Source organism: Pelecanus crispus, chromosome 5, assembly GCF_030463565.1.
Source record: "Pelecanus crispus isolate bPelCri1 chromosome 5, bPelCri1.pri, whole genome shotgun sequence".
In the NCBI taxonomy this organism is placed as follows: Eukaryota; Metazoa; Chordata; class Aves; order Pelecaniformes; family Pelecanidae; genus Pelecanus; species Pelecanus crispus.
The window spans coordinates 13,673,547-13,697,290 of record NC_134647.1 but is presented as its reverse complement, the minus strand read 5'-3'; the positions used below and the strand labels follow the sequence as shown (position 1 = coordinate 13,697,290).

The 23,744-nt window shown below is 46.3% G+C and overlaps 2 protein-coding genes across 4 annotated transcripts in view; one reads left to right on the top strand and one right to left on the bottom strand.

The window, feature by feature from the left end:
* The window catches only part of SLC49A4 (solute carrier family 49 member 4), a 63,501-nt gene extending 62,657 nt beyond the window's left edge, over nucleotides 1–844 (top strand). Inside the window, exon 9 of the mRNA XM_075711382.1 lies at nucleotides 719–844. Within this exon, the coding sequence (XP_075567497.1) occupies nucleotides 719–834 (116 nt within the window). The 3' untranslated portion in view covers nucleotides 835–844. The remainder of the gene's footprint in view (nucleotides 1–718) is intronic.
* A 20,149-nt stretch (nucleotides 845–20,993) lies between these two features.
* SEMA5B (semaphorin 5B) overlaps nucleotides 20,994–23,744 on the bottom strand; it is a 138,802-nt gene continuing 136,051 nt past the window's right edge. For all 3 annotated transcript variants that reach the window (XM_075710035.1, XM_075710037.1, XM_075710036.1), the window contains exon 21: nucleotides 20,994–21,149. In XM_075710035.1, coding sequence (XP_075566150.1) covers nucleotides 20,994–21,149 — 156 coding nt within the window. The remainder of the gene's footprint in view (nucleotides 21,150–23,744) is intronic.

The following is a 23,744-nucleotide window of genomic DNA, read 5'->3' as shown; positions in this document are numbered from 1 at the left end:
CCATCTCCAGTAAAATGAATGTTTCTTCAGTAAATCGTCAGATTTTAAAAAAGGAAATTGTGGTGCACTTGTTTTAAAAAAAAAAAAAACTGAATAAAACTGCTAATTAGTAGTCAAATATCAGATGATAGGATTTCTTGAATGTGGAACACAGGCTTTTAAGAGCAGTACATTATGTCTAACAGCTAAAAAGAGGCTGATTCTGAGAAGCTGTTTGTGCAACTAGTTTTAAATTGCATTGATCGTACTACTCACAAGTTTCTTCTGAGGAATTGGTTTTCCCTCCTTATTCTGTGTAGTAGGTTTGATTCAAAATCAAATCCTGCTTCTTCTTACACTTTTAATTTGTTTTAGTTTTCAATCCATAGAAATCAAAGAACTAATGAGTAGAGTCTTCAGGAGTGGTTTATTCTCCATTAGCAATGATAGATTTTATTTTTTTTCCCCCATTCTCTCCATTGACAGGTTGAATAAGGAAGATTATCATTAGCTGGAGACATATGTGTGTGTGTGTGTATATATATCTCTTTATATATACATAAGGCATCCACAGAGAAGTCTCATAGACCATGTTAACCATCTATCAATTGAGAACCGTCATGAGTTTGTTCAGAACACAGAAATTTCCTTCAGACCCGCCATCAATCAAAGTTTTGGTTGCTTTAAACACGGAACATGTTTGATAACTCTGAGGTTGGGTCTGTTTTCTGCTTTACAGAGTTTTCTTGGTTCAACTGGTGCCTGCCAGGATCGTGTCTGCTCAGCCTGCTCCTCATCCTGTGCTTCCGCGAGTCCTACGACAGACTCTATCTTGATGTCGTCGTCTCTGTGTGATAACGCTGGACTGGTGAGGGGTTGGAAGAGACTGGAAGCTTTACAGCCTGCACATCTGCCTGGATTTGCATGGCTGAGCAGTGGAAAAACAAAGAAATCCCAAGACTTAACTGTGGCTTTATTAGAGAGGGTGAGGGACAGGCTGTTCTTACATTCAAGGCCACCTTGATTTGCGATAAACATGGAACTTGAGTGGTGATAACGATGCCGAAATGCGCAAAGAGACTATATCTGATGTACAGGTCCCGGTGTCAGAGCTGGGGCTCTTTATTTAAAAGGCTGTTGATGTAGCAGTGAGGTGTACAGTTGTGTGTGTGTGTGTGTGCGTGTGCGTACGTGTGTGCCGACTCAAGGTTGTACACACCAGGGTACCAGTAATCATCAGAGTCTTCTATCAGAATAGAAATAGTGAATAATCTTAACAAAAGGGGGGGGGGAAAGATAAAAGAAAAAAAATTCTTTTTAAAGATCTGTCTTTTTAAATCTCTAGTAATTTATATAACGAATGTCCATTAAACAGTTAAGCTAAAATGATTTGGTGCTTGTACACTACATTTACATTCTAATAAAGTGATTTCTGATACAAGACACTGGTACCAGGGTTTTTAGCCATACTAAATATCCCGAACAATCCTTGCAGTGTTGTTAGAGGTGTTTGTTACCACCCTGGAGCACATGTAAATGATAGCTTTAGCTGCCACTGAAACCCACTTGCACCCACAGTCACCGCTGAAATACCACCATGGTTCTGTATCTCCTGAACATGGAGCATCTGTGGTGTCTCAGAAGCTTACTGGAGAGTCACTCTTGGTAAATGTTGCTGTTTTAATGGCCACCACCGTGTCACCTTTTCATCCCGCGTCTCCAGTACTGCCTTTTCTATTGTGAAGACCTGTTTGTGCCACTGAATACTGTGGGTGTGGATGTCCAAGTCCCACTAGTTCTCTTCTGATACTCTAAGGTGTGCGTGGGTCTTAGCATTAGTTTATGATTGAGGGTGCCTAAACAGTATTGTTTGTTAACCCAAGTCTTTAAAATCACTGTTTCCTAAAGAAAAGAAATCTTTCTAGTTGATGAGGTGCCCTGATGGCGAAATGACAATGAGTTTGACAACGAGAAATAACTCATGAGTTTTGGCATAATATGGGAAACGTAATGCCAGCTCTTTTTACCAGTACTAATCTGTGGTCGTTCTGGCCCTTACTTGAACATAAATATTAAAGACACTTTGAAGAGTTTTTTAACTTAGTTTTAAACCTGCTAATAATTTCTTAATTATATTCTTAGATTTCAGCTCAGCATCACTTACAGTATTTCCATGTGTGTGTTCTGTGCTTTGTGTTAGGGGTGCGTGTTTGTGTGTGTGCGCGCATAGGTATTTATATCTATGTATACACAAATAAAACTTATATATATATCTTTTATATATAAGTTATATAAGGGTATGTGTTTACATAGGTTTATTTTAAGTAATCATGTCTCTGGATGGTGGTATGCCACTGTTCGTAACTAAACCAGTCACTGCCGTGAATGGAAACGCATACATACGCTGTCTGTGACATGAATTTTTTTCAGGGGGTGAATGATTTCCTACTGTAGCAATTTCATTGCAGGGGGTGCGTGCACGTGTTGGAGGCGGCTGGTGTGCAGGGTTCGGCGTCTGTAGAAGTCCGACTCAAACGCCCTTTGCTCCTGTGCAGGGCTCTTCCCTGCCACCCTGGGGTGACACCGACACTGGAAACTCACTCGAATAAACCCTGAACTGAGCGCTGCCTTTCAGAGACGGGTCCGTTCATTCTGTCTGCTCTCCTTTTGCAGATAGAATATGCCACTAATACCTTCAACTTAGGAGTGTATCTGTGCAGTAAAATAAAACAAGCTGTTCCCTGCTTTTATGTTTTCAGAGCAATGGATGTACTTACTGTAGTAACAGAAAAATTACTTAGCTCGTTGTCTGTATCAGCTACTAAATGATCTTTTCTGTCTTGAAGCAGGCTCTTTGTAGAAATGGAGCTAACCTGCACTGGGATAACTAAGTCAATCTAACCAGCACATTCAGAACAGCTGGCATCATCCTCTTACCGTTTTTCAGATGAATGGTATTAACTGTCGAACTTCTTTTTACTATGTTTTAGTGCCTGGAATAGTTTCAGTATCCAGTAGCTGCTGCTACCTATTGTCTTCTGAAACCAAGGATTGCTTGCCAAGAGTCTGATTGGAGTTGCATTGTCATGGCAGAACTGCAAGCTCGGATGGCTCTTCAGAGCTCTGCTTCTGCAATTTACTGTAGCTATATTAAGATTAAAATTGCACAGCTCAGGCACTGTCATGAGTGACAGAGATTTCTAATCCTTTCTCTGTCCTGACTGTTTTAAGATGGAGAAGCACTTCAGGCAGTATTCAGACTATAACCTATTCTGCCTCTGTTCCGGAAAGCATTGAACAATTCAAAATATTTGTCAGTTCTGCCAGATGCAGACTCTCCATACAGTCAGGGGAGAAGAGTGAACATCTTGTTTTAAACCCTGTTGATTGTTTTTGAGTCAGTGTGAATTGCTCACTGCTCTCCTGAACTTTCATGCTTTGGTGGAAGTTTCTGTGTCTGTCTCAGGCACTGTAGCGCGTGGTCTTACAGCCCTTTATGGCTCTGCACCAAAATAGAGACGTTATCCAGAGCTGAGCGGCACGGCAGGCTCTGCTGGAGACCTGTGCTGGGGTTGCAGGCACCATTCTGCGGTCGGGGCTCGACCAGAGGTCCCAGCAAGTCTGATGGAAATCTGCTTGAGTGAAAACCAAAGCATGGCTCCCAAATTACTTGAAGTTCTGCAGGCCACTGCTGCATTACACACACACAATGTTCAGGCTTTAGGATTTTATCAGATTAGCAAGTCTGGCTCGGGACCGAGGTGGGGGTTGCAAATGTGCTTGCTGAGATCTTTGAAAAATATTTTATCCTCATCTTTGCCCAGCAGCAGCATCTTTCTCTGGAGGAGCAGTCCATTTCATGCCAGTAATCCTACTGAACCTGTGGGACTATTTTTTTGATATGGGTTATTAGTAGGTCCACGTTTTGGATTTACTGAGGGTCTGAGCTGTCAAGATAATTGCACTTCATTGGAAGTTATGGTTTGAGACCACAGGGAGAGCCCTAAGCAATGCTGATACAATTAGCAGTAGTGCAGAACAGGCTCAAACAGTTCATATTTCTCTTACTAAAGTTGTAAGTCTCTCTATAACTTTGAGTCAGTAACAAGAGGGTTTTTTGATCTAAATGAGGCATTACCTTGCACTGGTGCAGAGTAGCCAACGTTGGCTTGTTGGCCTGCTGCTTGGCCTGTGAGGAAGGTGCCCTCCAGCAGAGGAAGGTGCCCTGGGAGGCCACAGTATTTGCTTCTCTTCATGGCCTGTAAGTTCATGGCCCTGAAGAACATTTTTTTCCCAGCAGTGCAGAGTCCCCTAAAATACAAGTAATTGTGCTATGGTTTATACTGAAAATGCGAGGAAGGATGCTCTGTAGTGACAGCTTTCTCTTAATAGCTCTTCATTTTAAGTATGGGCTGCTCCTCAGGTTTCTGCTTGGCTTGGTAACAACTCTCAGTTCAGCTTCCAGTGCTGCTGGCTTTTCTTCTGTGAAGCTGTGCTAGCTTTCATGCTGCTGCTGAGGAAGCTCAGGGTTAGGATATGTAGGCTCCGCTTACGGCACTGTTTACTGTCTCTCATCGCTGCTGTTATCCATTAATTTCCTTTTGATGCCTTCGCCTTCCCGTGTGGCTGCCTGCTCCCCCAAGCTGGCATCCATGCAGGGGGGTTGGAGAAGAGCTTCCCCATTCCCAAGCCAATTTTAGAGGGATGGGTTGGTCGACCATCGACTTAATATGCATAAAAATAGTGATTTTTAGAAAATCAGGCAAGCTGGAAGAAAGTGCAGATCCAAGGAATTTTGCACATATGTGAGCAGTTAGTCTGTTATGAGCAGACTATAATTTGCCTGAAACTTACCATTTTAGCTCCCACACCTAGAGAGGCCAAGCTGATAGGCACCACGCACATTACGTATTCAGGTTCACAGCATCACGGAGTTATTCCCAACCATCTGACAGAGCTGAAATGAATGGGAGTGGGATGTCTTTAATCTTGGAGTGGGTTGGAAAACCCCAGGCTGTGTCAGTGTTTGCATTGGTAACTCGGGGGAACACCAGGCTGATGGATTGAGTAAGGCGGAGGGGTGGGTTCCAGAGGGCATTTCAACACTGAAATATTGTGTTTGGTTCATCAAATCCATGTAAAATGTGAAGTTTTGTGATGACAGGGATGTTAATGCCTGGCTTGTTCTACAGTGAACTTTAGCAAGTGGCAGTGTAGCCTTACACTGCAGTATAAACAAGCCAAATTGATTGATGTGCGTATATTGGCTGTTACGAGAAAGGGAAGTGCTATTTAGTTGTGAGGATTGACTGAAATATGAATGGGAATTATACAGTCTGCACAGTGGATATAACTGTCCTGTAATGCTATGACAGCAGGGTTTTAATTTTTCACCTTAATTTCTTCTCTTGGGTCACTTGCAAATATTACTAATTATCTATGACAAAGGCGTTTTTATGTTTCATCAGTTTTTGGAGGTTTTCTTCTAGACTAAGTCTGGATCATTGTAATAATTTGGTAAGACAACTGCTACGCTGGTATGAAACCGTACATTAGTATTTGGTATCGATTTGGTGTTTGATGTTGGTGCCGCTATTCTCAGTGTTGGTAAAGCGCCAGGCTCGGGGAGCGGGGATGTGGGGGGGGTGAGGAGGCAGCAGCACTCCCTGCGCAGTTGTGCAGGGCTGACCCTGCCAAAACGAACAAGAACTTGGTCATCATCTTCAATGGGCCTGGGATGTGGGTCCCAGCATCGGGGCTGGGAGGACAAGGGCGCACTGCCTCCCTCCCGAGGGAGGGACAGCCTCCAGGCTTGCTGCTTTGTGTGCGAGAGATCGCAAGCGTCGACACGGGCTTCGTGCACTTCCCTGCAGCCATTACTGCTGCGAGGTGGGTTGTAGGCGGCACAGGAATATCTGCCTTGCTTCCTCCAAGAGCGTCATTTCAGGCGGCAGAGAATTGGCATAGAGCAGGCAGCAGCCCCAGAAGATGATGTCAATCTGCTTATAATTTTTGCACTTTGTGTTTCGAGACAGATGAAACTAATAAGTAGAGGAAGAAATGTAACTCTCTCCAAAGTTTTGACAAGCAAAAGCAAATATTTGCACAGATGTGCTGGCTCCTGCCTTTTACTTGGGATCGCAATGTGTTTGGAGCAATTGGCGCCCTCCCGGAGCGCGGACCTGCTCCCCCAGCCCCGGCGCTCCCCCAGCAGCGCTGCGGGAAGCTTCGTGCGGGGCCGGGGGGCAGCGACGGGGGCAGAGCCGGAGAGGGAAGCACTGCAGCTGGGATGCCCAGACAGTGCGATGCTGGTGGGCGCCTGGGTTATTTGCGCAGGAGGGATGTCTTCTTGCAGCCCGATTTCAGCAGAGTCTCATTTTTTTTACTTCCTCACAACTGAGGTTCTGACCTTTGTTTTATGTTTATGACATTTGTGCCGCAGAACATCTATGGCTGTGACACGTGGCGTAGAGGCGCTGGTTTTCCAAGGTGCGGCAGAGAAGGCAGGTGGGACTTGGTCTCTGCAATAACAGCTTTTCCTTCCGTGGTCTCACTCCCCGCTAGCTTCCCCCATGCGATTTCTCTGCTTGTTAGATCTGGACACTCGTTGTGCTCCTTTGTATCCACTCCACTTTGTATCGCTACCTGAAGAAAATACCATGAGCAAATCCTTTTTTTCTTTATGGGGAGCTTTTCCCTTTAGGTTCAGGCCGTGTCTCCAACCTTAGTCCATCTGTTTGTAAAAGCCAAAAAAGCCCCAAACCTCATGTTTTCCTTTGCAGAAGGGATGTGCGGGTTTGTGTGATGCTGGGACGGGTAGCAGGAGTCTGGGTGCTGCCCTTGCTCCATTGCAGAGCTGCTCGGGGGCTTGGGAAAGGGGTGCTTGTGCGTGGGGTGCCTCGCTCTCCCCAGCTGTAAAAGGGGAGGGGGACACCCCACATGCCTCCCCAGGCACTGCGGTCAGTGCTGGGAGGTTCTTTGGGATCCTGTGAGGGACAGGGGCTGGAGCAGGGCCTGGGAAATGCCCTGTTTAAATGGGCTGCACGTCCTCAGCCTTGAGTCGTCTGTGGGGAGCGCAGACCCTGGTTCTCTGTGCCTGGCCAGAGTAATCTGTGAGCCATAGACAGAAAAAGACAATAAACCCCTCTGGCAGGACAGGTTACATTAACAAACTGGTGGGAAATGGTTATGTTTAGGGAAAGGATGCTCAGAGAGCCCGTCTGCCTGGGGTGGTCAGGGGGGTGCGGTGCCCCCGGGCTGTATCCAGCTCTCCCTCGATGCCCTGGCTGTGATCAAAGCCATAATGCAAAACCAGAGTTGGCTGCCTGCACCTCCCCTGCCTGCACCTCTCCCTCGTGCCCTGATCCTTCTGCTCCCACCCATCCCCTGGGCTGAGCAAGCCCGGCAGAGCTGCAGGGCGTCCCTGTGGGCGGGCGGCCGCAGGCTGCTTCTCCCCCCCAGGATAACGATGCATTTTCCAGATATATTTATTTTCTCTGCCTATGATATTTACTCCATTAAAATACCTTTTTCCCCTACCAAGTTTAACGTCTTCCGCTGTGCATTTTAGAAACAAGTACTTGATAAGGTGGTCAAGTGGTAAAAACAGCTTTTGATTATGTGATGCACCTAACAGTTGGGGTTTTTTGAACTGCATGAACATATGGAGAAAGAGGAAGGTTTTACGTGTTGGAGAGCATCTTTGTAAACTATCCTCGACCTGTAAGACTGTTCAATTTTACTGGAGTTTGTATGCATTTTACTTTTGTAATTTTTTAAATGATTTGATAGAATTTTATTTTAGGGCAAATTCTACTTTTTGTATGCAATATCCTGATGTGATGTATTTTTATTTTTAAGAAAATAATGTTGAAACCACTATATACTTGTCAACGTAACACATCCACCGTGTCATTTCTTTTTAAAACTGGAATCTGACCATGAAGTGCGTGTTACTTTACGTACTGGTTGTTGCACATTAAAGAGGTTACTCACGTGTGCTGCCATCACTGTTCATTCATTCCAAAAAAAATACAGGGGAATGGTTTATTTCTGCTATAATATTGCTGAAAAACACTGCAGATACTCCTACAAAATGGGGTTTGCGTAGTCTAAATGCATGTAGCCTCACCCAAAGGCCAACCCAACAGAAAAATTTCCATCACTTCCAGGGTGGGGGTCTGGCACAGCAGTTGGACCGAGGGTCCCCGCAGAATGAGGGGCGCAGGGGCTGGGCTGGGACAGAGGGGCCCCCAGCAAGCGGGGGACCGAGGGAGAGGAGGGCGCTGGCGGCGGTGGCAGCCCCTGCTGCCCCACAAGACCCTCCCGACTCCGCTTTCACGTCCCGCCTCATCTGGGCTCATGGCTCAGGGTGCTGCAAGCCGGCTGATTTGGCTGGTTCCTATCGTTAACATCTCTGCTCGCGCTTTTGGAAAGGAGACTCTTCGCAACAACCTTCCTTGTGTTTATTCTGCGTTGAATTGAAACGGACCCAACCTGGGATCTCTTGATCCATGTTTATTTTCTAGGACCAGCTCTTCAGTAACGCCCTGACTACTTACCAGGGTAAGTTTAAAATAGCCTCACATCCTATTAGTGCTGGGAAGAAAACTGTCAACTCATATCATGGAATATGTGGGCCCCACTATTCTTAGCAACAGTCTCTTTCCAGGCTATATATGGGAGCTTAAGGCTCCTCTAATGATACAGTTCCCAGTTGTATTTATCTTTGCGGTGTTACGGAAATCTCCGTCGTTGGGGGGATGAGAGCTGATCCATCCTCCACCTCAGATCTCTGCTTCGTCTCAGATCCCTTCTGTAGTTTTGTGTGTTGGTGAACCCTCTATGCTCATCTTTTGTCAAAGAGATTTTCTTTAACCCGGTTTCTATTTTATCTTTCCTTTCGCCAAAATCTGCCGTCTTCCTGGCATATAGATAACATTTATTCTCTCCCAACTGGCACATCCTTGCTGGGTGCTCACTGGTGGCTTCCCCTCTGACCACACTGGAGTTGCATGTGGGCAGACAGGACCTGTGGGAGCAGCAGGGCTGGGGGCCGGGCTGGGTGCAAGCACTCGGTGGTGTGCCCAGATGTGCCCAGTTGTGGGGGAGCCACTCACAGATACCCCGTGTCTAATGGCCACGGAACCAGCAGAAGCTGGGGAAAAAGGTCAGGGTCACCTGTAGGTGCCATGTGTGCATGTTTTGGCATCTCTGGGCTGCAGCCCAGGGCCTGGGGATGTTCATGTTGGGGAAGAGCCGCAGCAGCACCCAAATGCGGGTGGGCCTGCCTTTACTCTCCTGCCGGGGGTCGCAAGGGCCGAGCGGCCACGGTGCTTTACTTGCTCCAGGAACACAGTTTGGGCTGCAGCCAGCAAGTTTCCTTGGGAACCAAGGCATTAGCCTTTACCTGACACACGCTGCTGACGTGACTCTGCACCCACCGCCATAGGAACACAAACTTGCAAACAGGGGAAATTTTTTTTTTTTTTTTTTTGCTAAAACTTGGGCTTGAGCAGGCAGAGGGGAAGCCCCAGAGTGTGCACCATGCCAGGACTCCTCATGCAAGCTGCCAGGAGCAGCACGCTCTCCTCTCCCAGCACAGCCAGTCACCCAGTGAAGTCATCCTTGGATAAGGGCTACAGAAACCACCTTAACTCTTTGCGAGCTAAACGAGCATGGGAGCACGGCCCCATGGCGATGGGGCAGCCCTGGGGCAGCCCTGATTCTCAACACGAGGCTTTGCAGCATGTCCCACAGCTGCAGCGAGGTTTCTTTTTGGGAGCTTTCTGCATTGCTCCATATTTGCAGGCAGGTCCCAGGGCTGGAGGGGCTCTGCTGGTGGCACCAGGATGGGCTGGACCCCTTCCCTGGGGGCTGCAAGGGCTGTGCTGTGAGTAAGCCTGTCCATCCATCTATCCATCCGTCTGCTTGGCCACAGACCTACAGCCACGATAAGTACCCGTCTCAGGCACTAAGAGGCAGTGGGCAGGGGATGCAAACCTCCCCATGGGCAGCACATGGGAAACGCCGCCTCGGTGGGACCCTGGTGAGTGGGGCTCAGGCGAGCGCAGGCAGAGGAAATGCTGGCAGCCGATGAACTGACCCCACCGTGTCCTGAACCTCAACCTCTCCCCGGGACACCCCTAAACCTGCCTTTGATTGCAGAGCCAAGGGTCAGGATTATGGATACAGCTTCACGGTTGAGTTTTGGTGCTGAAAGAGCGTCTCTGGTGGGCTAAAGAAAGGGCAGCTCTGAAGGGCTTGTGTCAAGCAGATGGGCAGCAGCAGTGTGAACTAAACCAGCACAACCTCATACAGAAATGTCTTCGACTGCCACTGAAGTGCAGAAAGGACCTTTTTGAGAGAGATTTTTCAGAATAGGTCTCAGCCTATGCTAAGGCATTGCAGCTCGTCCTACCTTGTACACTCGTGTGGTATTAAAGATGATTTTTATGCTGGCTGGGGGGGGACTGTGGGTCTCTGGGCTGGCGCGCAGAAGTGGTGCTTGGAGCACCAGAGCTTCCTTGGCTGCGACAGTACCCATGGTGGGGACTGCCAGGGACCAGGCTGCTCCCCCGGACAGGCTGCCTCCGCCGGGCAGCGAGGTTTGTCTCTTCCAGCTCCAGAGGAGTGATGGATCAGCAGAAGACTGTAGTAATTGCCAGGAGGCTTTCAGGCAGAAAGCAAAGCTCTTGCTCGTGGACAGGCTGATGTACGTCAGCATGTAAATTGGGTACAACATAAAAATAATTTCAGCCGAGCTTCTATGAAGAAACCTATGAACAAAAAAATGTTGTTGCTAAGAAATGTGAAAACAGAAAACAATAATGTGGCTCCTGCCAGGGTAATAAAAGTGTATCAGTGTTATGCCTGCTCGCTTGTACAGATCGCTTGCTCGTGACAGTAAATTAAGTACTGCAAAAATGGGTACAGTTTTCTCTGTGGCCATTGATGTTTCACATCATGGAAATATCAAATGTTTCTGAAGGCTGTTCATTACCCTGCACTTGAGAGGGGAGCGATCCATTGCTGGCTCCATTATTTCCACGACAGCAAGGAAATGACTATGGGAGGTTTAAAAATGAAAGAATACAGCAAGGTTAGATGGATCGAACCTCAACAGCCTGTTGCCGTTCGCCATGATCAGTGTTAACCCCAGGTCTGGGAGACACCACACTGTCTCCAGAGTGATGGAAAACCAGGACTACTTTTTGCTTCCAGCTAATTGCTGGTTCACAAACTGTGAAGTTTGACCTCGAAAAATCTCCAAAAGGCTTATTTTGAAGCGTGATGGCGGTACGGCACAGCTCCTCAGCCAGGGGACGCCTCTGCCCCACAGCCAGAAGGAGCTTTAAGCGTTTGCTGGATACCAGACCTGCTTCAGTTGGTGCAAGGATCCGATGAGCTGAATCTTCCCTGTTCAGTAGAGTTACACACCGTGGAGGTGAGGGGTGGACGTGGCCAGCCTCTGAGTGCAGCATGCTAGTGTTGTCATCTTTTTTTTGTTTGTTTTAAAACTACAAAGAGCAAACTAATCTTACATGTCAACGTAGGGTAAGTCACAACAAAAAAAAGTTAAAACTCCGGGTCGCAATAAAAACCTGCCCTATGAGCATGCCAGGGCAACGCAGGAAAAGGCGAGGGGCTACCCAGCTGCTGAGAGCCAGCTGCGCATTTTTATCTCAGCAAAGAAAAATTACCTTAGCCTGATTCAGTCCTTTCTTCAAAGGAAAACTCTTTGGTTTGGGGAAATCATAAGCAGACTGAAGGGTTAAAATCTGACCAAATACAGGCTGCGTGGTGGGGGGTGTCCTGGGAAATGGGCTGATGTTTTTACCCTCCTAGCCTGATTGTCTCCGTATGTGACAGTGTAGGGAATTTATTGTCTGTCCTTACCTCACATGGCGGGGCGGGGGGAAGTTTGGGGGCAGTGTGACGACGTTGTGTTGGGGTTTGTTTTGTTTTTTTTTTTTTCTTTTGGAAACAGGCTTGGGCAGTGCTGAAGTCTGCCTTCCTCTTGGTTAATTTGAAAGTCAACTTTTTAAACAGAAAGTGCAATGACAGCTCCACGAGTGACTTCTTATGAATGAGCAAACCAAACCACGTCAAAATGCACTTCAGCTGTTAGCAAAACAGCATTTATAATGAATCTCCAAAGCTTTCAGCAAGTGAGCTGTGTGTTTGAGAGCCAGCAGTCTGTTGGCTATACACGTGAAGGGAAAAAAAACCACACGAGATGCCGTGGGACGCGATGCTTTTGCAGGAGAAAGTGTTGACTCTCGAGCATGCTGAGGTGCAGCTCGCTCTGTGCTGAGCTCTGCGCCGGGGTGGCTGCGCGGAGCTGATTTAAACTGGCCCAGGGACTGTCCCCCAGCGTGGGGACTGTCCCCGTGCCCAGCCACAGCGGCACAGCCACGCTGGCTCTTACAGCTGAACAAAATGCCTGCATGGGCAGAGGGGAACACAGGAGTCAGAGCCAGGGCTTGTGGTCACGTCGTGATGGTGGACTGGGGGCAGCGGTGGGCTTCTGGGCACAGCAGTGGTAGACCCACCTGGGGCTTCTTTTCATCGCCACAGCCTGACGGCTTCCCAAGGAGGGTGTCTGCGGGATGCTCTGCCTGACCACCACTCCGGGCAGCATATGAGGGTCATGTACGAGACAGTTGAAAGCCTTCCTAAAAATCGGGCTGCAGGATATTTCCTATTTCTGCGCTTTCTGCAGGATGTGATGCCTGTTCAGAGGAGGACATTAACTTGGCCAGACATGACTTGCTCTTGACAACGCCCTGGTGCCAAGACACCGCCGCTCAGCTGCTCTGCGGTGGTTGCAGCTTGTTCACCTGAGTCCCTGCTCCGGCGTTTTCACAAGCACTGACGTTAACTGTGCCGGGCTGCGATTCCCTGTCCCTCATTTCCTCCATAATGCCGAGTGTTGGCTGTGCCATTGCCCAGGCAGGTGCCCCACAGGCCACAGATGTTTCCAGCCCTTGACGGAGAAGAAAATGTCAGCAAAAGGGCTTCATATGGAGGGAAGGGCTAGGACAGGTTTATCACTGCAACGTCTGGCTCAGGGCATCCCTAAAGCATTTATTGCAGGGAGCTGGGAGGAAACACGTAGAAATGAATCACAGGGAACCTTCTGCTTTTTTGGTTCCTCCGTTTCTTACACTCAACCTGCCAAGGGGTGCCGAAGGCAGGCTGGAGGGGGCCCGCGGTGCCGTGGCAGTCGCTGCAGCCCCCGCAGACAGCTCCGCACCCTGGCCCAGGGCCCCGCGTTTGCCTGCGCTGCTGCGGGTGCTCCCCAGCAAACCCCGTGGGCAGCGGATGCTGCTCGGCAGCCCACCGCCAGCAGCGCAGCCCTAAGGCTTTGGCTTGATAAAAAGCTGATGGGGAACCTGCAGGGTAATGTAGTTTTTGCTGTTTACTACACATGGTTAAGAATTAAAGAGGAAAAAGGGTACAGCTGGGATGTGTAGTGAAGGTGAGAGAACAAAATGCACTGGGGCTACAAGTGAAACTGTTGTGTTAATGAATCAAATTAGCAACTAGAAAAAAAATGTAGACAGATTTTAAGGAAATTGGAAACAGGTTCCAATGTGATACTTTTGCTCTAATTGTGCGCAAAGGTGTCTTGATGCAAAACAAAACCATTCAAAAATGGCCTCTTCGTGTTATTGTGCAAACTAACTGGGGAAAAAAAATCCATCTTATTCACAGCAAGTTTGTTTTTACTGATCTTGTGCCTCTCAATTACTTTTTAATGGTCTGCAGTGAAAAGAAATTCCTGTATGCACACTTGAGAATATGAAAACACCCAAATGATAGCTTATGATTTAGTAGGATTAAAGTATTATGTATGCAGGTGTAGCACGTTTCAGGTTATTAGTAATCCAATCTATTTTTTATGACATTATGGTGTAATTTTCTGTATGAAACTTCAATATAAGTCCTGAGCTGTATCGGAACATAAACTAAAATGTTCCTGACTGTCACTTTTCATGGTCTTTACTTTGATTAATAAATGCAACAAGAGCTAAAACGTTCTTCAATACGAGGCTACGATCATCCTTCAATCAAAACGTGTCCCTCAGCTTTTTATAACTTTTCACATCAATATGTAAGGCTTGAGAAGGAGCAGCAATACGATTTCATTGCAACTGAAAGGCTCTGCAGAAGATGAGTGTACTTTTGCTCACTGCAGCCAGCCAATCTCCTTGGCACGGTGAGCAGTGGTGCCCCTGGAGACTCGGTGTCACGTGCGGAGAGCTGGGGAGCGGAGGTGAGACGCGTACTGCAAAACTGGATGTGGATTTGGCACCCTGAATTTCAGACAGATTTGAGCTTACTTCACTGGGCACCTTACTCAGAAATACCATTCTTCAAATGCACCCAAAGTCTGGTGTGGAGCTGTAATCCAACATTCAGGCTTGTGTGAGAGGGGAGTTGGATTGCAGCAACAGGCTTTGGCGTTATACTCAGTAACACAATTTTGTAACCACATAGTCTACAACTCATGGCAAATATAATCTAAAGCGGGGCCTCAGGGTGCAGCCAGAGTGCAGACAAGGAGGAAGGACGTGTGCTGCAATTCCCCAGCCCCGCACAAGTGGCGGAGTGAATTTTGCGTTGCCCTTTGCCCCCAACGCCAGGAGGAAGCTCCTCCGCGTTCCCTCTGAGCCGTCCTGCCAGCGCTGCTCAGGAGCCCTGGCCCCGCTGCGCATCAGCCACGGAGGGGAAATAACTCACAGGCTTGCCAGGTTGGTCTGTTTTATTTCTGAATTACTCTTTACATTGTACAATATATAAAAATACAGAATACCCAAAAAAAATTCACAGTGTCTAAAGGCAGTGATTACAGTCTAGGTCACCTTTATGCTAAAGTACCATCAAGTTGGATTGCATAGGAAGGGTGATGTGCCTTCACAACAGAGTCCAATAATACTCTCCAGGTTTTGCTGTTTCAGGGTAAGCATTCTGTGTTCGCATAATAATTTCCCATGTATCCGAGATCCAGTATTGCATCTGTCACTCTCCCACCTCAATTACAAGCTAAATCCTATCATTTCCATCTCGCATACCGTTCATCCTCCCTAAACCTTCCTCTGTGGGAATGCTCCTAATGAACTGCATTGCTTTTAAGTACGCGCAGGTTTGCATGTTACCTAAGGAGGGGCGCGTGGATGGAAACTGTCATGCAGCTGGCTGGCTTTTATGTTGTTTGACATTTTGGTACTAGAAACCTTTTTGCTTTGGTTATTAATGGCCCATCCACACCGACCTCTGCTTGACTCCGTGGCATGTGAATTAGCAGCACCCCGCTCACGGATGTTTCAGAACTAGAGTGCAGTGTTAATACTTTTCACGATCAGATTTGTTTAAAACCAAATCACAGCTGGGACTTGCAGCAAGCCAAATGCTGCTCTTGCAGCACTGAACCCTCTCAAATAGCAGGGGTGAATTTGCAGCTGAGGCTGGAGGCAGAATGAAAAAAAATCTCAAGTTCAAGACCCAAACTTGTGTTGAATGCTGTTGAGCACTTATATTTGTGGCTATCTAAACAGCAGGTTGCTGGTTTTGCTCCGCCAGCCAGGACTAATGCAGACACAAAAATTTCCCAAAGGAGGAATTTCCAGGCAGAATGGCTGAGACTGGATAAGCGCCACAAGGACCCAACTCCAGAGGGTTTTCTGTCCGCTTTTGAAGGCTCTGGCAATCAGGCAGCCTCAAAATTTGTGGATTTGCTCACCTACCCCAAATCTGCTCTTGAAGCTGCCTGAAGTTTTCTCCTAACAAGCTTAAGGGGCAGTCACCTGTATGAGTCTGGGCCTTGGTCACCAGGGCTTTAAAGTGATCTGTTGAAAAAAAAAAAAATCCTTCCAACCCAATTTACTGGCTATTTTTCTCTTATGCCAGACAGGTCCAAGGGGTGCTGTGCCCTGCCGTGCAGGCGGGCTGGCTTGCGGGAGTGACGGGGCAAGGAGTAGATGCAGAGCCTTGACTGCGAACGCTGCAAGCTCCAGAGACACCCAGGGCACCAGGCGCCAGAATTCCATGGCCTGGTGGCTTTTTTGGACCCCTGTGAAAACCAAAAGCCATGGGTTTGCAGGGCTTCTCTTACCTAAATTTTGTCCTAAACCCTCCTAGTGTGACTAGAAGGGAAGGCTTATAATGCCGATCAGTAACTCAGAAAGCAGTTGCTAACTTCTTTAACATGGAAGATGACATTTTTCACATGCTAATAGATGATGTCTTTTCCTCTAATGGTACAATATTTGTTACTCCTACTTGCTATTTTAATTTTCTTTGCACAATTACTCCCTACGTATAATTACAAAAACAACAGAGTGATACACATGAGAGATTTGGGAGGCTTATTCAGAAAATATAAGCAGTTAACAAGAATCTCTTTCTTAATCATTCTTAACCACAATGATTTAGGGGAAAATCAGCATTTCTAACTAGAAAAATCAATTTTCTTTTCAATTAAAAAAATTATATTTCATTGACTTCAAAAGTGGGTTTTTTTTTAAACCTAACAGAAAGGACAGTAGATTTTTACAGGTTTTTTTTCTTCACTTTATCCCTGTGGAATTTGAATACCAGCACTGCCTTTCTTATTCTAAGTTTCCGCTGCAGGCATTTTGCTAAATATATATATTGTGTGTGTGTATATATTATAAATATATACTGTATCTATCCACTGATAGATGTATACACTATTACAAAAAAAAAAAGTAAGTTGTTACACAAACTTTACATTTACATTTTATATATATATATGTGTGTATATATATATATAAAACTCTCCCCCCACTACATTTGGTACAAAGAATAAATCAATCTCAGTGGACAGCAATTTCCTCTCCAGGTGGGCTTAACATCAGATTAACACTGGAGGCATCAAATTGTCTGCATCAGACATGGACTCCATTCCTGCTCTCTACTGATTTCAAACCAACCATCCCATCTTCTGAATGTAAGGCATTAGGAACAGTGGTGGTAAGACAATACACAATCTTCTCCTACAGTATCTGTACAGTTCATATATTTAAGAGCAGCCCTGGCTCATATGCTGAACATTCAAGTGCACCTTTAGAGCAACAGCACTAAAGCGTAAGAGACGCTGTGGGTTCATCGTTAAGTGGTTTGTCTATTACTGAGCTGCACAAGTTATTTTTTGGTGGGTGAAGCCCAACAGCAACTGCACAACACGGCCTGGATAATGCCATAATGCACACCCCTTCTGGAGTGAGACAGGCAGCCAATTCCATGGAAAAAGAAAGAAGAATGGCCTAATGAAAGATGTTTCCGCTACATACTTGGCTGCAAGATTTCCATAATATTTTACATACTGTAGAGCTGAATCCTATCCAAAGGGTTTGCAGAGACCCAATGTCTCTAGACCAGCACAGAAACTGCCCAGGGTCCCCCTTCTCTATCTTAGACGTGAAAGAAAAAAACCAATATATAGCAAGATGAGTCTTTTGGAAAGCAATGCTCCCAACTAAATGCATTTCCAGCGTACTTTAAGATGGCCGTAGGAATAGGAAGTTTTAGCAAGTTTAACATTCAGCTGCAGGAGCAATTCAAGCTGCTACAGATATTACAGACCTGATGATCAAGCTGCCGAATTACCTGGATTGCAAGAATATCACTGTACATGGTGTCATTAACCTGCCACACATTAGAGAGCTCATAAAAAAAAAAAAAACCAACCCTCACATCGCATTAACATCATCCTTAAAACACTGCACTCTCATGCGAACATTAATTGAGTAATAAGTGTTCTGATTCTTCTTTCGCTCTCTCTCGCTCTCTCCTGGATTCTACTTTCTGCTTGAATGGAGTCTACAGACCCTTGCTGTGATTGCCAATTATATGAAAAAAGGCTGAATCTATTTGGATGGCTGGCAAGAAAGAATATCTTGATGAGACTATAACCACATGCACCACCCTCAAAGCATCTGCCCTCCAATAGCCTACAAAATATCCACCTCCTGAGTGCAATGGTAGTAATGTCCTATCTTGGTGAGCTGAACATTTAAATAATTTCAGCTGCTATGTGACACTTTGGGGAAAAAAAAAAAAAAAAAAAAAAAAATCAGTTTATATCCTGTTATTCTGTGAAGCCAAAAATGGAAAAATGTTTAAAGAGGGGGGAAGAAAAAAAAGAAAAAGAAAGGAAAAATAGAAAATTTAAATAATTGCAAGGTTTGACTCACTCGCATCCCCCTAAACTCCAGCTGCAACCCTGCGATGTGCATGGTAATTGCAGAATGTGTCGATACAGGGAATCTTCTGAAGGGGAAGCTCGGAGATGGCTTTAATTTTGCAACAGCTAGAGTGATCTTGGGAGCCAATGTTTTCCTCTGAATCACATAAAATAAAGCTGGGAAATCCCATCCTGATAGTCTAATCTAATAACTTTCAACCCCTAGGCTACATAGTTGTTAAAACTACTTTAAGTGAGGATTTTCAGTGTTGCTGAGGGGGACGCAGAAATTCAGTGAGAGGGAGTGAACTTGTTACGGCATGAGGCACAAAGGCATCGCTCCTCAAATGGGGTTTAGGGGCCTGGGAAGACCCCCCCTGCAGCCACTGGTACCTGCTACCAGTGCTCTCCTGCTTCCCCGGAGATCTTGCTTCACTCCCTGCCAGGCAGGGTTAGGGCCACGGAGCCACTATACCTACTTGAAGGCTTGCAGCAGGTTGCTTCAGACAGAGCTTCGAGGTCTGCATCAGCTCCTGAGCCCACTGCTTCAAATGTGAGTATATCTATTTAAGGGCACCTCTCTCGCTTCCTCTGCTCCAGCAGAAACCAGAGCAGAAGCAGGCTGAGCTGCAGGATGAGACCAGAGCAGAAGCAGGATGAGCTGCTAAATTAGAAGAACAGTTGCTGGAAATGATGGGCACCACTGAGCCTAAGGCATCCTTGTGGCAGTGCTAATGACCCCACTTTATTACAAATATCCCTGCAGCCTTCAATCACTGCAAACTGAAGTCGAACAAAGTAATTTAAGAATGGGAGGCTACTTTATTCTTGCCTTCTGGTCAAACCACCATAACACAGGCTTACAGAGCCATGTTGGCTTTTCCTCTCAGGAAAAGCAATATACTTGTCACGAGCAACACAGTCTTTCTTCATTTCCTACCAGCTGCCTACATGAAAGAGCTGAGCACACAGCCCAAGCTGGGCTTCCAAACAAGCGACTGCAAAGGAATAGCACCGAGAAACGATTGGTGTCAGCTTACAGCAAAATCTAAAATAAAGCGAAGACAAACGGGACTGCTGGGAACACGGCCGAGCCAATGGCCAAGCACGGGCATGGCAATTGCTCGAGTAGGATGCAGACGACAAAGCCAAGCTCAGGACCACGTGGAGCTCATGCGCATTTCGGGGTGTACTTTTATCTCATGCTCAGTATTGCGACATTCTAAAATCCTTAGTATCAGGAGTTCGTTATAAATATTTAGAAACACTGAATGATAACAGCAGTGAACTTGTTCACGTTGCTAACACATTGGATGTAATTGTACATTAAGCACCAGCAATAAGTTTCCTTTTTGCCAAACAATTATGTCAGACAAACATCTGGTTGTAGACAACATGGCTTCTGCATCAAACTAATACAGTTCTTATAGACACAGTTACACACATACACAAAATTACATTTCAAGGCTGGATATACTGTTTAATAATGCTACCGCCCCAATTTACTTCAATAGCTGCAGCAGCATTTGGTTTTTGGGTTGTTTTTGTTCAGAAAAATTAAAGAAATATTGGCAAACAATGCACATTACTCAGCTGTGTTACGGTTTCATAGAGTACTGACTGGAAGACGCTATAAGAATGTGCAGCAGACTTTCTGGGTCATGTCAGACTACGGAAACATTCCTTACAAAAATACCCTCCCCCTGCAAAGTCAGAATTATTCACTCTTTGAAAGTAAATGAACTAAAAACCAACAATAAAACAAGAGGAAAAATTAGCCCAAAGCATGGTGATTTCCCACAAGAAGAGCATGGCCTCTCAAGTTGCCTTTCCTGGCAGACGCAATCAGGATCAAAGCGAGAATAAAAAGAGTTAACACTGTCTCAGAAAAAAAGAAAACAGAAGAAAGAAAACAAGCCCATGGCTCTTGTGCGGCAATCATCACATCTTTTTTTCCAGTGATATAAACATCTTTGTTTGTTAGGCACTCCAAGTCCATGTCTCCGATGTTATTCCAACATTTACTTTTCTTAGTGTCTCACTGCCTGTATAATTTTCTTTTAATTAAGACTGGAAACATTCTGGAAAGCTTCTTTGGGTAATGCACTTTGTTTGTGTGTTTTTTCTCATCAGCTGAACTGCATATTACCAAAGAAGGCTGCGGAGAGTATTTCCTGTAATATGAAAAGATTCTGTTGAAGATACAGGGAACACTGCCCTAGAAAGTTACTTTTTTTTTTTTTTTTTTAGAAACATAAAAAAATCAAAAATAAAAAAAGGAAAAGAAAAAGAAAACGTTCTTCAAGTTGTGGCACGATGGAGTCCCACTTGGCCTGTCTCATGAGCTGCGTGTCATCCAGTGCACCATTGCTACCCTGTCTCAGGAAGGATGCTCCTCACCAGACAGACACCCCTGCCCCAGGAGGCCACCTCTCGCCTTGCTTAGAGTGCACCTGTGTGTCGTGTGCTGCTGCATGGTGGCCACTGAGCCCAGCACACAGCCACCTCCTTGACAACGTCGGCCTTGGACAGCAACGCTGATCTTCCAGCCATAAACAGTTGCAGTAGTAAGAGCCATCTCCAGCCAAATATCCACAAAAGCTCTGCAGAATGGTCCATATGCATTTTTGTCCTTGTAAGGAGATGTGCTGTTTACAAGAAATACAATTAACCAAAGGAAAAAAAAGACTCTACTGTACAATATTTACATCTAGAGGCTGGGCCAGTATTTGGTCCATAAAATCAATTAAAAAAAAAATTCATATAGGAAGTGATCCAGTCCTGTAGGATCTGTCCATCATCAGCTGTTGGTAAAGGTCCTTCCAGGGGAGGCCTCAGGCCTGTAGTCATATTTATTCAGTGTACTGGGATAGTAGGTTGTCGTGTACACATTGGTTTGCTGCAATGGGTAGAAGTTGGTCCTGTCATCTGGTATCAAGTTGTTCTTGTTAAGTGTCTGTAAAAGAGAAAAGGAGATGACAGGCATGGCAATGGTGCCACATAATTACTCTTTTCTACCTGCAGACACCTCCCTCTCACCTGCCTTCTCCATCATGGTCTCTGTTGCAGCCACCACCGCCTTCCCTCCGGCTGGGAGAGTAAGACGGTACCTCATACTCACTATGGGGCTAGTCTGCGGGGGACCACAGCTCCTGCCAGGTCTCCTTCGGTGGACCTGTCCTCAGCTACTGCTAGGGCCAGAACCCAGAGCCTTCTCCAGGGACCCGGAGTCTCCTGGTAGATGGAGTGTTGTCTGAACACCATTGTCACACAAAACCATGCTGGGCCTACACAAAAGTTGGTGATTAATGGCAGCGCTCAATCTAATCTCTTGCAAAATGCTCATGTTATAGCCTGCAGCTCCCTCTCAAACCAGTTGCCAAACAGCAGCTTTTTCTCTTTGGAAGAGCAGGTGTGCATTTACCTGATCTCCATCTCCATTGGTAGATATCCAGGTTTGGACCCCCCGATATTAAGTGTGTCACTTCTGTAAGCTACAGTATAAGTAACAAATCATAGTCACTTTTGGAAAAACTAAAATGACTTAAAAAAAAAATTAACAACCACGTAACAATTTTTGGCAACAACAACATAAAAAATGAGAACCACAAACGCCCCTTTTACCATAGAAATTTAGAGATGGGGCTTTTCTCCCTCCCCTCTTCCCGCCCTTCTTTGCTTTTTTGCAAGAATTACTATTACTCTTCCCACCAGCAAGCAGATGTCCCCCTCCCCCCAGATTAAAGCCCATTGCTATGCCAGCTGTCACCTATGCATACAGACGAAATCGCATTTGCGGGGGGATGCAATAATTTTATGGAACTTTCTCCTTCATCTTTATAGTCACCTGATTCCTGAGAATTTGGCTGAGGGACATTTATGACAGTTTTTTCAGCTAACCCTGGCTTAAATTTCTTATACATATCTCTGGCCTATGTCACTCCTATGTGCACCTTTAATGGTTGCCATGCAGGGAACTCACTCCTTTGATTTGGGAGTCAACACTAGGCGTGTTTGCTACAGCATCCTCATGATCAGGGCACAGGACGTTTAAAGAGGGCATGAGCATCTCTCCCGTCTGGAGCAGAGCGATGGAGAGGTCTAATGAGGCAGCTAGTCCTGGGACCTAACCGTTGTTCTGCCACAACCCGATGCTCCTAGGGGAACCACTTTACCTCAGTTCCCCCTTGAGACAAACAGCTCATACCCGACACAGCTCAGGGCAAGGTGAAAATTAACTAATGCTCAAGCTCACGAAATACCCAGCTCCATTAGCCTTACTCGCCCCATCTAGCTTCAGCCACCTAAGCTTCAGACATTGGGGCTCCATTGGCAAGCCAGGGAGGAGCCTCCTTCCTGCATGAAGGCAGGTGTGGATGAAAATTGCCTTCTGGGGGAGCCCCTGCTCCCCCCCAGCCCCGGCAGCAGCAGGGTGACCTCCTGACAGTGGGGGCCTGACTTTTAGGAGGCTACAGTTAGGTGAGCAGGGTCTCGCCCTGTGCCCGTGCCCATGGCACAGTCAGGGCTTGGCCACGTCCCAGCTGTGACCGCTGAAACGATCAGAGCTACCCCTAGGCTCAAAGACAAGACCACAGGCAGTACATTTATCTCCCAATTTCCTTGTAATTGAGTAATTTTACTGCATGGGGAGGGGGAGAGGAGGAGGAAGAAAAGAAAATTCTTTCTTCTAATCTGATAGCAGACTGACAGCTACAGCTACCCTGGGAGATGCAACTCCCAGTTTCATACAAAACATTAGGAGGAAAGGCTTTTCTATGGCAAAAGTATCCTGGCAAAGAAATTTCCCAATTGCTGAACTACTGAATAACTTTTTTGGAAATAGGCACTACCTGAAATATCTATACATGAAACCCAGAGGAGACTCAGCCTCCTCCTGGCCTGACTGTGATCTTTCCCTGCCTGGACTCTAAAATGAGCTCAAAGCACATCACTTGTGGGAAGCAAGGAGAGAATTTGTATAGGCATGCTCAGTGACAAACATTTCCAAGGAATGAGAATTTGTGCCCTTCGATATGGAAAGAAGAAAAGTCATGTTTTGCTCCCAGTCACCTAAAGAAATATTAAAATAGTGTGGCCAACAGTCTGCTGCTTTGTGCTGGAGGCTGGGAAACAAGGAAGCCAGGCTCAGTCCTCCACTGCTTGCTATGCTTCCTTGAGAAATCCAATTAACTTGCTCTCTGCTTCAGTGTCTTCTGACCCAGCTTGATAAAAACCCTTGAGTACTTTGCTAAGTACTACTACTGTTTGGGGGAACTGCTCTCTGGCGAACACCACAGGTGTTCAAACTGGCTGTACACAATGATTGCTATTTGCTGTTGGTGTCTCTAGCCCAGGATACCCACCACAGGCAGCGCAACCCCACGGCCACAGTCCAGCACAGCAGGAAGAAGAGGCTGATTCCCACTGCCACACTCCCTGGGCTCTCTGGAAGGTGGTCCAGCATGCAGGCCTCATGTGGCTCACTTTTCAGGACGGTTAAGATTCATGACATGCCAGGATTACCACCTCTGAGATTTTGTGACATCAAAAT